Here is a 13,938-nt window from a genome sequence, read left to right as displayed (position 1 = left end):
CTGCATGTCAGATTAGTTAATTTTGAAATGTTTTGAGAACTGGAGAGCTGTGATTATTTTTCGTGCTGTTGGGAGCATGTGCCTAAAAGATACTATGTCTGCAATAGTGAAAGTACATGCTGTGTGTTTCAAGTCAAACAGCATAAGCACGTTAGAAATAGGAGCAGGAGTAGGCCATCTGGCCCACCCAGCCTACTCCACTGTTCAATAAGATCATGGCTGATCTTTTCACAGATTCAGCTCCACTTAACTGCCAGCTCACCACAACCCTTAATTCCTTTGCTGTTCAAAAATCTATCTTTGCCGTAAAAACATTCAACGGGATAGCCTCAACAGTTTCACTGTTCTCACTGATTCACAACTGTTTAGGTGAAAAAGTTCCTCCTCAACTCAGTCCTAAATCTGATCCTCCTTATTTTGAGGCTATGCTCCCTACTTCTAATTTAACTCGTCAATGGAAACAAACTTCCTGCTTCTATCTTATCTATTCCCTTCATAATTTTATATGTTTCTGTAAGGTCTTCCTTCATTCTTCTAAGTTCCAATGAGTATAGTCCCAGTCTACTCAATCTCTCCTCATTAGCCAATCCTCTCAACTCTGGAATCAAACAGTGAACCTCCTTTGCACTCCCTCTGGTGCAAGTAAGGAGACCAAAATTGCACACGGTAGTCTAGGTGTGGCCTTGCCAGCACTCTATACAGCTGCAGCATAACCTCCCTATTTTTAAACTCCATCCTGCTAGTTATGAAGGACAATATTCCATTTGCCTTCTTAATTGCCTGCGATACCCGCAAACCAACTTTCTGTGATTCGTGCACAAGGGCACCCAGGTCCCTCTGCACAGCAACATGCTGCAATTTTTCATCATTTAAATAATGCTTCATTTTGCTGTTATTCCTACCAAAATGGATGATCTGACATTTATCAACATTGTACTCCATCTGCTATACCGTTGCCTGCTCTCTTAACCTATCTATATCCCTCTGCAGACTTTGTGTCCTCTGCACACTTTGCTCTACCACTCATCTTAGTGCCATCTGCGAACTTTGACACATTACATTTGGTCCCAAACTCTACATCATCTATTTAATTATAAACAATTGCAATCTCAATACTGATCCCTGAGGCACACCACTTAGCCACTGATCACCAATGAGAAAAACACCTATATATCCACACTCTGCTTTCTGTTAGTTAACCAATCTTCTTGCTAATATATTACCTGTAATGCCATGCACCTTTATCTTATGCAGCGACATCCCCTTATTTTTAAAAGCATAGGACTTTTTTCGTTGAATTGGTATCAGGTAAATTCTTAACAAGCAGGGGAATACCCAAAAGGGGACTGGAACCTAACACTCCGCAAGTGTATTGTGCTTGACAAAATAATATGTATTCTCGATTCGTCCATCCCAGAGCACTGAGGAAAATGTTTTGCCCTCTGATTCTTTGGCGCATTCTTCTCAGAAATTGCAGCAATTTTAATCCCAGCAGAGGCATCATTGTTAATCATCAGTAAAGATATGCATAAATAGCAATCTTTTATGAACCACATATTTTTATAAACCTATATTCTTAAAGTTGAATTTGATATTTGGTTGTGCTTCATGCTTATATAAGACAGATGCAAAGTGAAAGTGAACATTCATACAGCATGTGATATTGAAGTTGCTGTGAAGTTTTGTTTTATATTCATTCATGAATTGTGGCATTGACAGGGCCAGCACTTATTGCCCATTTCTAATTGATCTTGAAAAGGAGATGGTGAGATGCCTTCTTGAAGCACAGCAGTTCATTTCGTTCACCCACAGTGTTGTTAGGGAGTTGCAGGACTTTGACCTAGTGATATTGAAGAAACAAATATACTTCAGTCCAGATTGTAAGTGCTTTGGAGAGAGACTTGTGGGTAATGGTGTACCCGTGCATCTGCTGCCCTTTTCCATCTAGATGGTAGTTGTTGTGGGTTTCAGAGGTGCTGTTTAAGGAGTGTTGGTGAATTTCTGCAGTGCATTTTAGAGATGGTACACACAGCTGCCACTGTGCTTTGGTGGTGGAAGGAGCGAATGTTTGTGGATATTGATGCCAATCCACTGGGCTGCTTTGTCGTTGATTTTGTCAAGCTTGTATGTTATTGGAGCTGCATTCTGTAGGAGAGATGTTGGCTTAGTGGTAATGCTACTAATTAAGTAATCCAGAGGTTTAGAAGTCCAGAGGCTTTGGGGGTTGTGGATTCAAATCTTGTCACAACAGCTGAGGGAATTAAAATCTATGCAAAAAAATTGAGGATCATAGATGGGAAGAAACTTTTTTTCCCCTTTTAGTAGAGGAATTAATAACCAGAGAGCACAAAGGGTAGATGATTTAGACAGTATTTAAGGAAGAATATTTTATTGATCCAGAGGGGCTGATAGTATCTGTAACCCACTAGAAAAGAAAATAGAGGCAACAACCATCACAGCCTTTGAGGAGTATTTAGATGATCACTTGAAGAGTCACAGCATACAAGGCTATGGGCCAAATACTGAAAAACTAGAGTAGAGGGGTGGCCCTTAACCAGCATGAACATAATGAACCAAAGGACCCCTTTCCAGCAAGTGGAGGTTATTTTATCACACTCTTGACTCCTGCCTTTGCGGAGTATGGAGCTGAGTTATTCACCACAAGATTCCTAGCCTCTAGTCTGCTGTAGTACCCAAAGTATTTATATTTATCCAGTCCAGTTCAGTTTCTGGTCAATGCTAATCCTCAGGATGTTGTATTTGAGCATGGTAACGCTATTGAATGTTAAAGGGAAACCATTAGATTCTCTCTCGTTGATGATCATTGCCTGGCATTTGTGTTGTGAATGTAATTTGTCAGTCCAAACCTGGAAATTTTCCAGGTCTTGCTGCATTTCGACAAAGCACACTTCAGTATATGAGGAGTCATAAATGATGCTGAACTTCGTGCAATCATCAAGAAATACTTCTAACTATGTGATGGAGGGAAGGCCACTGATGAAGCAGCTGACGATGGTTGCACCTTAGATACTACACTGAGGAATTCCCGCAAGAGATCCTACAGGATCTAATAACCACAACCACCTTCCTTTGTGCCATTTTCCATGCAACTGAATCTAACCCCTCCATTATTTAGTTAAAAGCCCTATCCATAGCCCTCGTTATACGATACACCAGGCTATGGTCCCAACATGATTCACGCGGAACCTATCTCATTGGAACAGCTTCCTCATTCCCCAGCACTGACACCAGTGTCTCATGAATTCAAATCCATTCCTCCCACATCGATTTTTGAGTGAAGCAATTTACGCCTTCTGCTTTATCGACCCTGCTTTTTTGCTTCTTAATATAGTTTTTTTTTAATAGTAGTAAATTATCATTATCCTATTCAAATTCACTTCAGATGATGTTTCATCGAATCGTTTATTTAACTGGGATTATGCAAATTTACCACAGCTAATGAATACAGCACTATGTGTCAGTTGTGGCTCAGTGGATAGCAATCTTGCCTCTGAATCAGATAGTTCTAAATTGAAGTCCCACTAAGGAAATGCTGTATTGTTGGAGGTTCCATCTTTCAGTTGAGACATTAAATCATGGACCTCTTGAGTTAAATTGGCATAATAGTTCTTATGCACTATTTTGAAAGAACAGGGGAGTTTGCCATTTATGATGGCAACTATTTATCCATGAATGAACACCTATTTTTGATAGCACCATCTGACCAGCACTTCATTGCTGTTTGAGTGTTGCAAGTTAACTGATGTCTTTTGCATCATATTCTGACTACATTTGGGAAAAGTACTTAAACGGTTGTGAGACACTTTGGGGCTTCCTAAGATTGTTAAAGATGGTACATAAATCCAAGTATGTATCTAATATTTGTAAATGTCAACTCACCTAATCGTTAGCACTTGCACTAAAAGGATGGTCACGTTAAATGTTAATCTGTATTTTGTTTCAGCACTTCAATTTTATTTTATCCATGAAAAATTGAAATAGTTTGCCAAGTTACTGGTGTTAAATAAAATGCAGCGCCAGATGTAGTCATAGACCAGATGAACTTTTAGGATTGCAAAATAAATCTGGATGAACTGGCAAGAGAAGTGAATATTGTTTTGCACATCATTTTGAGGCAGTGAATGACATTTGAGTAAATATCACATGGTAATATATTAGAATGATTTCCATTCATTTGAGCCTAGTAGGTATAGCCATCAGGGATGCTTACACTTCAGATGGTGCTATTCAGTTTGAATGTTAGTTCAGCTAGCATCTGGAGAGGTGGGAGAGGACCAAAGTTGTCAACTCTTTGGCTTTTTATCAGCTTGGTAGGGACTTTTATCCTGTACTAATCAGTAATGCAGGTTAGACACCAAGGCTAAGAACTCACTTTATAAGGTTAGGGCCAACTCATTCAAAATTAACTGTTCAGTTACCTGAGAGTGGCGTGTTAATGGACATGTTGTTTCAGTTTTAATCTTAGGTGGAGCATTACAAAATACATTAAAATAATCTTATTCTGTTTATTCACACATTGCATGTAACATAAATGAGATTATTGATTTACAGTTAGCATTGTCTCATTCAAGCGCTTGAACATCAAGTCTTGTGAAACATGATAGGAATCCACATGAAGGCACATACAGTAGTACTCCATTCAGTGCACCAGTGGGAGGGTACATTGTATTACAGGTAAATTACTGGTTGGAGGGGATACGAGCTCCATCTGCAGGAAATACTGCTGTTATTGAATCTGAGGATAGCTGGAGTAGACCCACAATTTATAGCAGTCTGCTAATGTTTTCAAGTGTAGCATTTCAGTTGTGCCACCATGTTTGTGGTTTCAGAAACCGTGTATGTGTTTGAAATGAATGAAACTGTCCTGGTATTTGGCATTCATTTTGGTTTATATTTGTAATAGGATTGGATATCACTGTGGTCTTTGGCAGATGAACAGAACAATGAGGATCAAATGCCATCACAACTAGGTCTGGCGTGGCTCATTCCACTTTGGGTTGACCGAGACCCTGAGGTTTGTGGGTTTCTTGCTTTTCTTTTAAATAGCCATTACGTCAAAATGCATCACTGAGTCAATATTCTCTTTTGTTATTCTGATTTCTTGATCTCATCTAGTACAATTTCACAAACCATTCAATAGTGACGCTCAGGAGCATGGCACAAGTTGAAGTTACACATAATTTTGCACATTCTTCTTAACATTAGCTAGATTAGCATTAGTTCACACCCTTTAAAGAAGTGAATAGATTATCATATTATTTGCAGATGTGATTTGTCCCTGTTGAATGATGTTACCACTATATCACATGTGCTGCTACTGAAACATAAGTTGGTAATCTGATCACTAATATGTTATTGTTTCCTGATGAGCTTTGTTTTTGTTTGTTATTATTTATTAGCTTGATTTTTTTTACTGCATCAAGCTGTTTATATTCCTTTGTTTGCACATTTTTAATTTTATTGCAGAAATTACACAGACCTGAATTTAATTTCTGTTCAGTTGCTTCATATGATATGATTCTAAATTTGAAACACAAAACGTATATTTATGCCAGTGATTTAGTTTATGATTTATTGCAGTAGTTTTGGACAGTGTCAGAAATATGTACAAATTTCTGTTCATATTATCTTAGGTCCGTTTTGGCAGTTTGGGTATTGGATCAGCATTGACTCTGGTTGAGAATGGCTGCATTGCATTTGCAGCCAGCTGTCAGAATATTTCTGGAGGATTATGGGGCACAGTTCTAAACATCCTTCTGGACCAATCTGAATGCAGTATGGCTCGTAAGGAGGTGAGTAATGCTTCTAAATAATGCAGTTAATACATGAACTGGGTCCACCCTCCCAACATTTTAACTTGTCGCTGTGAATGCGTGATGGTTCGCATAAATCATATGAACCAACGTCTTGGTACTTAGAATAAATGTGATGACAACAATGGAGTTTGTAATTTCTCTAGCTAAGATATAGAGTTCTAAGAACTACTTAGGATCCACATTGTGATGTCATGCCTGTTCTGATAGATTGGATAAACCACTCTGTCAATGTGCTGAGATATAGCATGATACATGTAGAGGGTCTGATCAAAAAGTTTGTGTGTGACACAGAAGTTGGTATGGTGGTAAATAGTGAGGAGAAAGACTGTTAACTGCAGTAGGATATTGATGGACAAAACAGTGACAAAAAGAAATCGACCCAGAACAGTGTGAGGTTATGCACTTTGGGAGGGCTAACAAGGAAAGGGATGAAACTGTACATGGCAGGACTCTCCAAAGTACTAAAGATTGGAAGGACTATGGTGTACATATCCATAGATCCTTGAAGAAAGCAGAGCAGGTAAATAAAGTGGTTAAGATGACATATGGAATATTTGCTTTCATTAGCTGAAACATTGATTCAACAGCGAGGAGGTTATGCTGGAACTGCAAAACACTATTTAAGCCACAACTGGAGTATTGCATGCAGTTATGGTTATCACATTTAGGAAGAATGCGATTGCACTAGAGAGGGTGCAGATAAGACTTACCAGGTTGCTGCCTGAGCTATTCAATCACGGAGGTTGTTTTTTCTGGCATAAAAAAGGTTGAGGGGAAGACTAATGAAAGTGTAAAACATTATAAGGGGCATAGATAGGGTGGATTAGACTTTTTCCATGATTAGATGATCAATAACAAGGAAAAATAGATTTAAGGAAGGAGATAGAAGGCTACGAATAAAGATAAGGAGAATTTTTCATCCAGAGGGTTGTGGGAGTCTGGAACTCCCTGCCTGAAAGGGCGGTTAAGTCAGAAACTCTCTTAACATTTGAAGCAATGTTTAGACATTCATTAGCATTGCCATAGCCTCTAGGACTGCGGGCCAAGAGCAGTAAAATGGGAATTTAATGTCGTCAAATCTCGGTTGACCGACTTGGACGTGATTGGGCTGAGTGGCCTTCTGGTTGTAAACATTTGAGTCTACAAGTCTTTTTGTTTTTAGAAACTAATTCAAGATAAAAGAATTTAACATTTCATCAGCATGTACCTCTCATAAATGATGATTATAACGTAGTCTACAAGTCGTGAAAGAAGCGCAATTTCTAGGCTGCCTGGTGATATTTGTATGTCGTGGCCAATAGTCCTGACTACTGCACTATACTCAAGCATCTGGCAAATTAGTATCAACCAAGCATGTATGTTGAAATAAGTAAATTGAGAAAAGATGGCAGAAAATTTTCCGAGACACCCAGTTCTTTGAATAACCAACGACAAAGTATTTTGAATGCTGGAAATGTGAAGTATAAAAATAAAATTCTGAAACTACTCGCCCATCCCTGTAGCATCTTTGGAAAGTCCATATTTAAAGTCAGTGAACTTTTCCTCATTATTGTAAACAAATGGAGATGTAAAAGGTTTTAATAAGAATGGATGGTGGGAAAGAAACAACATAAGGTAAAGCCTTAGATAGGGAGCAAGGAGAAATTGATTAAATGAGTAGTAGAAATATTAGCAGAAATTTTTGCTGTCTGAAAGAAAATGGGAACAGTATTAATGATCTGACATTGTTGAATTCTCTATTGTCTAGATAGTTATCACGTGTCTAATCAAAACACAAGATGCAGTCAATCAAGCTTCAATTGAGCTTGATTGGAACAATGTAGAAGGCCAACCTCAAAATGGAACAGTGAAGAAGTGTTGAAATAGCAAATTAGTGAACAGGGGTGTTCAGCAAAACAGCTGCATAATCTGCATTTGACCTTGATTGACTTTCAATTATCAGAAAACATGGTTTAGATATGTTTGGAACTTAAAAGTAATAACGTGATGCTTGAGTTGCACGTAACTTTGTTTAGCCCCCATTTGGAGTACTGCATTCACTTTTGCACGCTAGTTCTCTGAAAACATCCATTGATCTTGGAAGGATTCTCACAGGGTATTCACAGAATAATAACGGGGTTTAAGGTTTAAATTATCTTGACAAATTACATATGAATGGTTTGTATTACTTATTTAGAAGATTGAAGGTCAAGTAATTAAGTATTTCAATGATTAAAGAATTCAGTAAGATAGATGCTGATAAACTATTTTCTCTGTTGAGAGAATTCCGAACAAGACAGAACAATATCAGTGGAGATAGCAAGAACTGCATCCTCCAGCTCCACACTGTTATCTCTACAGTATCAGTGGAAACTGGATAGTTCACTTGTTCAAAAACTGTAGAAGCTGGGTCAATTTAAATTTTTAAAAATTGAGTGCGATTGTTTTTATTGAACAAAAATCTATCAATGGAACAAATATTAGGTAATAGGAATTGTGATCAAAAGAGCCATGATCGAATGAACTGGTGAAACGGAGGCCAAATGGCCTACATGTATTTGCTATCATACCTAGTGAATCAACTGGCATTCCTGAAGGATGTAATCAAATTAAGAATGTGTGTTACCCTGCTAATATAAAAGACTTGGATTTTCAGATGAAATTAGTAAATTTGGTTACCTGAACATTTCAATGACAATGAATTTGATGAATGCAGGACCAGACGAGTAGCTGAATTAAAAATTAATTTAAGTAAAATGTTAAAAGTTTTTTTTATTTAACCTATTTTTCTAATCAACCCGTTCGGAGATGTTAATAACACACCTCTGGAGTGGATGGGACTTGAACCCAGGCCTCTCGGTCCAGGTGTAGGGACACTACTACTGCCCCACAAGAGGCTTTAACCAAAATTTTAAATATCTAAGAGCAGTTTTGAGTGAGGTAAAAGTGAGGTCTTTTTCAGGTCATCAGTTAATTGCATTATTTTTAAACTGTACAGAGGAGTGAGAGATTTAGTAACACAGCCTTTTCAGTAATCTCATTAAGTAATGTGGCCAAATGATTTCCAGAAAGAGCTAAGATCCAAAAATTCAAAGAAATATATTGGAAATAGCTTAAAAAAAAAACAAAATCCCCTGAATTAATTAATATAAAAATGTTTTTTAAAAATATAATAAAGGAGAACCAATCTTGAAAGTTCCCTTTAAGACAATTGGACAGATCAAAGAAGGCTACCTGGCATTGCGTAAGTGAATAACTTTGGCATGTTTAAATATGTTATGGAAATTTGAATCTATTATTTTGAAAAGAAATGTTGAGACTGAAATTAGAATGACCAGAAAGGATCAATGTGTTTACGCATAAAGACAGTTGAAAGATTGATCTTCGAATTGGGCTAAAAAGTGATTAAGGGGACTGAGATAGGAATCTTTTAAAATACTGAAAAGTATGGAACTTATGTAATGAGTTAGATTGTTTAACCAGAAATGCAACATTGTTATTCTACAAATGGGATAAGATATTATGAGCAATTTCTCTTGATATTTTTGTGGCTTAGAGTGACATAAAGAGAAGTTAACTATGTGCTGATAGCTAGTATAAGATTGTATTTTTTTTATAAAAGGCTTTCTGGTTGTTAAAGAACTTAAAGGTTTACTGCCCTCTGAAGTGGCAGAGGAGGTCAGGTCACTTTCACAGGACAACCAGGAATGGATAATATGTTATTCTTAAATGCAGGCATTAAAAGTTAGAATTAAAAGCCACAATCCATAGGATGAAAGATTTATCAAACTAGTTGCTCGAATGCGTTCATTCAAGAGGCAGTGGAATTTGTTTGAAGAGGGAGATGGAGGACTCATTTTGCAGTTTGGTGTATGGTACTTTCATCTCGCAAACGAGGAGATGGTCTATTATCTGAAAGTGTTCTTAACTTGCAAATCCAATGGTATTTGCTTGATGAAAGCCATCTGTGTCTGATAAACATTTAATTAAGTATTCTGTTCTATGCTAAAATTGTGGGTATCAGTTCAGATTCATAAAAGCTCATAAAGTGGCAGTTTCCCTCGTCAAATATAATTTGAGTGCTGATTGATAAATGTATCTACTATTGGTTGTGTCTCAGTGAGTTGGTCATTTGATAATAACCGCAACCCCCAAAAAAATTTAATTTGCTCAGCACTGTAGCTTTAATTAAAGTTTTGAACAATTGACACCAGTATCTATTCACTACAGTTTTGAGTTTTGAAATATATTGGTTAAGTTCTCCCTTGACTAAATTTATTTCACAAAGTCATCGACGGAATCCAAAAAAGTTGGGTTTTTTCCCCAAATAAGTTTATAGGATAATCTGGCTCTGCATTTAAAGTAGCAAAAAGAAATGAGGTAGAGTTTCTGCTCTGGGTGCCAATTAGAAAATGGAGCCTAAAAATGAGTTAGTGATTGTGCCGGTTAGCTTTAAGTTAATGATTACACTAAAATTCATTTGTATAATCACAAACTTAATCTTCCATGAATATGTGTATTCAGCCAGTGTAATAGAATGTAATTGTTTCTTTTCTCCTCTTTTTATATTTAAATGCATTACCTCATGTATTTAAAGGTTGGTTATTTGGTCCAGCAAAAGTCAAATCAGCATTTTATCAGGGTTTTCAGCCCTTCACCAGAGAGTAATCTGATTTTAAAATAGCTGAGTGAGGAAACTTTGCTGAGTCATTTAATAATTGTGTCTGTACACAAGTTAATTTCTTCGTAACATATTTATAGCAGCGTATTTGTTGCTGGAAAAAAATCTTTTGAAATATACTTGCTCAGCTTTGTGTTTAAGAAAATGAAAGTGATTTGAAGGTCCTTAGAACCAGCCCAGTTTGCAGAACTTTGATTTTTCATTCTGGGATATAGTCCCAGTTCATTGGGCGAGATTACCTGATGTGGTGAATTGAATGCTGAAACAACAATTAAAGATCATGGAAATTAAGGATCATGTGAAGTGATTTGTGGTGTCATTCACCTTTAAATTTCCTTGACCATTTATACTCATTTAGCTGACACTTCTGTGATTGCTGGAAGAAACAAACAGAAACTGAAGCCATAAAAATATTTTCAATAGCACCTGGTACCTCTCAATAGTCACATCATAGGATTGTTTAACCTGATCAGATTATATGCTAGGAAACTTCACAGAGATCAGTCATCTTAATTACATTTCTGTGCTTGTAGGGTTCAAATGATGCCTTCATATTAACAGGTTGTGGCTGCATGTGCAAACACCATATCAGCTAGAAACAATATTGTTCACACGTATCCATGTTCATAGCTTGTTATTAGTTCCCACTACTTGCTTCTTATTAATATTGTGTATTCTGTTTAGTTTTTTCTATTGTTTGTTTGTAATCTTAACACTTTTCACAGTGCTGTTTAACATTGAGCATTTTTAACAGTCTTTCAAAAGAGTCAATGAGGTGTCAGCGGTATCAAAAAAGGTTTTGATTATGCTGATCTCGAAATGGAAGTGATCATGATCATTGTCTGGTTCACTTTCCCCACCCAAGCATTCTGCAATAATTTAGGCTAGACTGAAGAGCTATTTCTTAACTATGAACCTCCTGGCTGCTAGGAAGGCCTCTTTCTAAAAAGACTTGCAAATGGATGTGGATTATGTTTTGCAATCTTCACCGAAGCTGTTTCTCCAGGAAACTGTAAGAAGTAGTGTTCCACAAATCTTTCTTGGGCATCTTTGTAATGTTTGTCTTTGACAATTCCTAAAGCTGTTATGTTGAGTAACCAACACAATGTTTCAAAATATGTTGGGAATTAACTGTTATGAATTATGTTTTATGCTAATTTATGCTGGTGGTTGGAGTCTTTGCTCACAAAGGCTGTACATTTTCCTCAGCTTGAAGAGTACTTCCTTGGTTAAAGGATGTTGAATGAAGAAGATAAAGCAATTACTTATAGGATCGTTGTCATTTATGTTGGAAGTTGCCCTCATCTATTACCCTGTGACCCAACTATTCATTAATGCTTGCTAGAATATGGATCAAAAGTAAATATTACTTTCATGCTTGCATAGAAGTTTTTGTCTTATGCAGAGCTGGATTGTAATGTGATTAGGCATAAAAAAAAAATGTCATGTTAAAGCATCCAGGTTTCCCGATGTATGATCTAAGAATGTGTAATCTGATGCAATTCCAGATGCTATTGTGAAAAGATGAACGAAGGAGACCCTACACACTAAGCTTTCTGACTGTTTCATTATTAGATATTCACTGTGGTTCATTTTGATGCTGCTATACTGCTTAACACCCACTGGGATTGTAAGATTATAATGGTATATTTCTTTCAGGCTGCGTCCATACTACAGAATTTGCTGATGATTTGTATGCCAACCACATTGGAGGAGGCCAAGAATTATGTCTGGCAGGTAAGGAAAATCAGACTGTTAGTATATAACTTGTATGTTGGTTGCACTTGTTTTTAAAAGGCAAAGCAACCTTTACAATGTGATAACATGTGCTTGGTTTAGTCCTTTTTCTAAAAAAGCTAGATGAATTAAGGGGGCAAACCTCATTTGTGTTTGTACAATTTTTGCTAGTTTTCCAAATAGTCCCAAGTAAGGGTATGTAATATCTGAAGGATTTTTTTTTCAATCTGTATTAATTAGTTTTTGGGCTTTGCCATATTTTGTAACAAAGCTTGAATCTTAAAGATACCATTTTTGTGATGTATTAGTGCTTTCTTTACATCAGCCTGAAACATCACCTTAGTGCTACACTTGTAATAGTGTCAATAAATATAATTTTAGAAGAACATTTGTAAATTTGTCCATAATTCTAGAGTTTTGGGCACTGCAGCGTAGAAAGAATGCAACAACTATGGAAGTAGTATGATATAAATTTACTAAGTTGTTATAAGAGTGTCCAGTTAAGAAGAGAAATTTAAGAAGTTGGGGCTTTTCATAATAATGCGAAGAAAGTAAAGGTGAAATTTGTAAGACTTTTAAGATTATGCCGTAGAGACATGAATCGCCTCAACCTCTCCACCCCTCTCACCCACTCCAACCTCTCCCCCACAGAACGTGCAGCCCTCTGCTCCCTCCGCTCCAATCCCAACCTCACCACAAAACCCGCGGACAAGGGAGGTGCAGTTGTAGTATGGCGCACTGACCTCTACATCGCCGAGGCCAGACGCCAACTCTCCGACACCACCTCCTACCGCCCCCTTGATCATGACCCCACCCCTGAGCACCAAGCCATCATCTCCCAAACTATCCACAACCTCATCACCTCAGGTGACCTTCCACCCACGGCCTCCAACCTCATCGTTCCCCAACCCCGCACTGCCCGCTTCTATCTCCTTCCCAAAATCCATAAACCTGAATGCCCTGGTCGACCCATTGTCTCCGCCTGCTCCTGCCCCACCGAACTGATCTCCAACTATCTGGACTCCATTTTCTCCCCCTTGGTCCAGGAACTCCCTACCTATGTCCGTGACACCACCCACGCCCTCCACCTCCTCCAGAACTTCCAATTCCCCGGTCCCCACACCTCATCTTTACCATGGACGTCCAGTCCCTCTACACCTGCATTCCCCATGCAGATGGCCTAAAGGCCCTCCGCTTCTTCCTGTCCCGCAGGCCCGACCAGTCCCCCTCCACTGATACCCTCATCTGCTTAGCCGAACTCGTCCTCACCCTCAACAACTCTTTCAATTCCTCCCACTTCGTACAGACAAAGTGGGTGGCCATGGGTACCTGCATGGGCCCAAGCTACGCCTGCCTCTTTGTAGGTTACGTGGAACAATCCCTCTTCCGTACCTACACTGGCCCTAAACCCCACCTCTTCCTCCGTTACATTGATGACTGTATCGGCGCCGCCTCGTGCTCCCACGAGGAGCTCGAACAGTTCATCCACTTCACCAACACCTTCCACCCCAACCTTAAGTTTACCTGGACCATCTCTAATACCTCTCTCCCCTTCCTGGACCTCTCTGTCTCCATATCGGGCAACCACCTAGAAACCGATATTCATTTCAAGCCCACCAACTCCCACAGCTACCTAGAATACTCCTCCTCCCACCCACCTTCCTGCAAAAATGCTATCCCCTATTCCCAATTCCTTCGCCTCCG

General features: G+C 38.3%; 1 protein-coding gene across 1 annotated transcript in view; it reads left to right on the top strand.

Moving 5' to 3' along the window:
* rttn (rotatin) overlaps window positions 1–13,938 on the top strand; it is a 181,259-nt gene that overhangs the window by 102,273 nt on the left and 65,048 nt on the right. Inside the window, exons 25-27 of the mRNA XM_048595750.1 lie at window positions 4,925–5,035; window positions 5,655–5,813; window positions 12,157–12,234. Of these exons, the coding sequence (XP_048451707.1) occupies window positions 4,925–5,035; window positions 5,655–5,813; window positions 12,157–12,234 (348 nt within the window). The remainder of the gene's footprint in view (window positions 1–4,924; window positions 5,036–5,654; window positions 5,814–12,156; window positions 12,235–13,938) is intronic.

Source organism: Rhincodon typus, chromosome 4 (genome assembly GCF_021869965.1).
Source record: "Rhincodon typus isolate 14 chromosome 4, sRhiTyp1.1, whole genome shotgun sequence".
Classification (NCBI taxonomy): domain Eukaryota; kingdom Metazoa; phylum Chordata; class Chondrichthyes; order Orectolobiformes; family Rhincodontidae; genus Rhincodon; species Rhincodon typus.
This window is presented reverse-complemented; position numbering and strand designations above follow the sequence as displayed.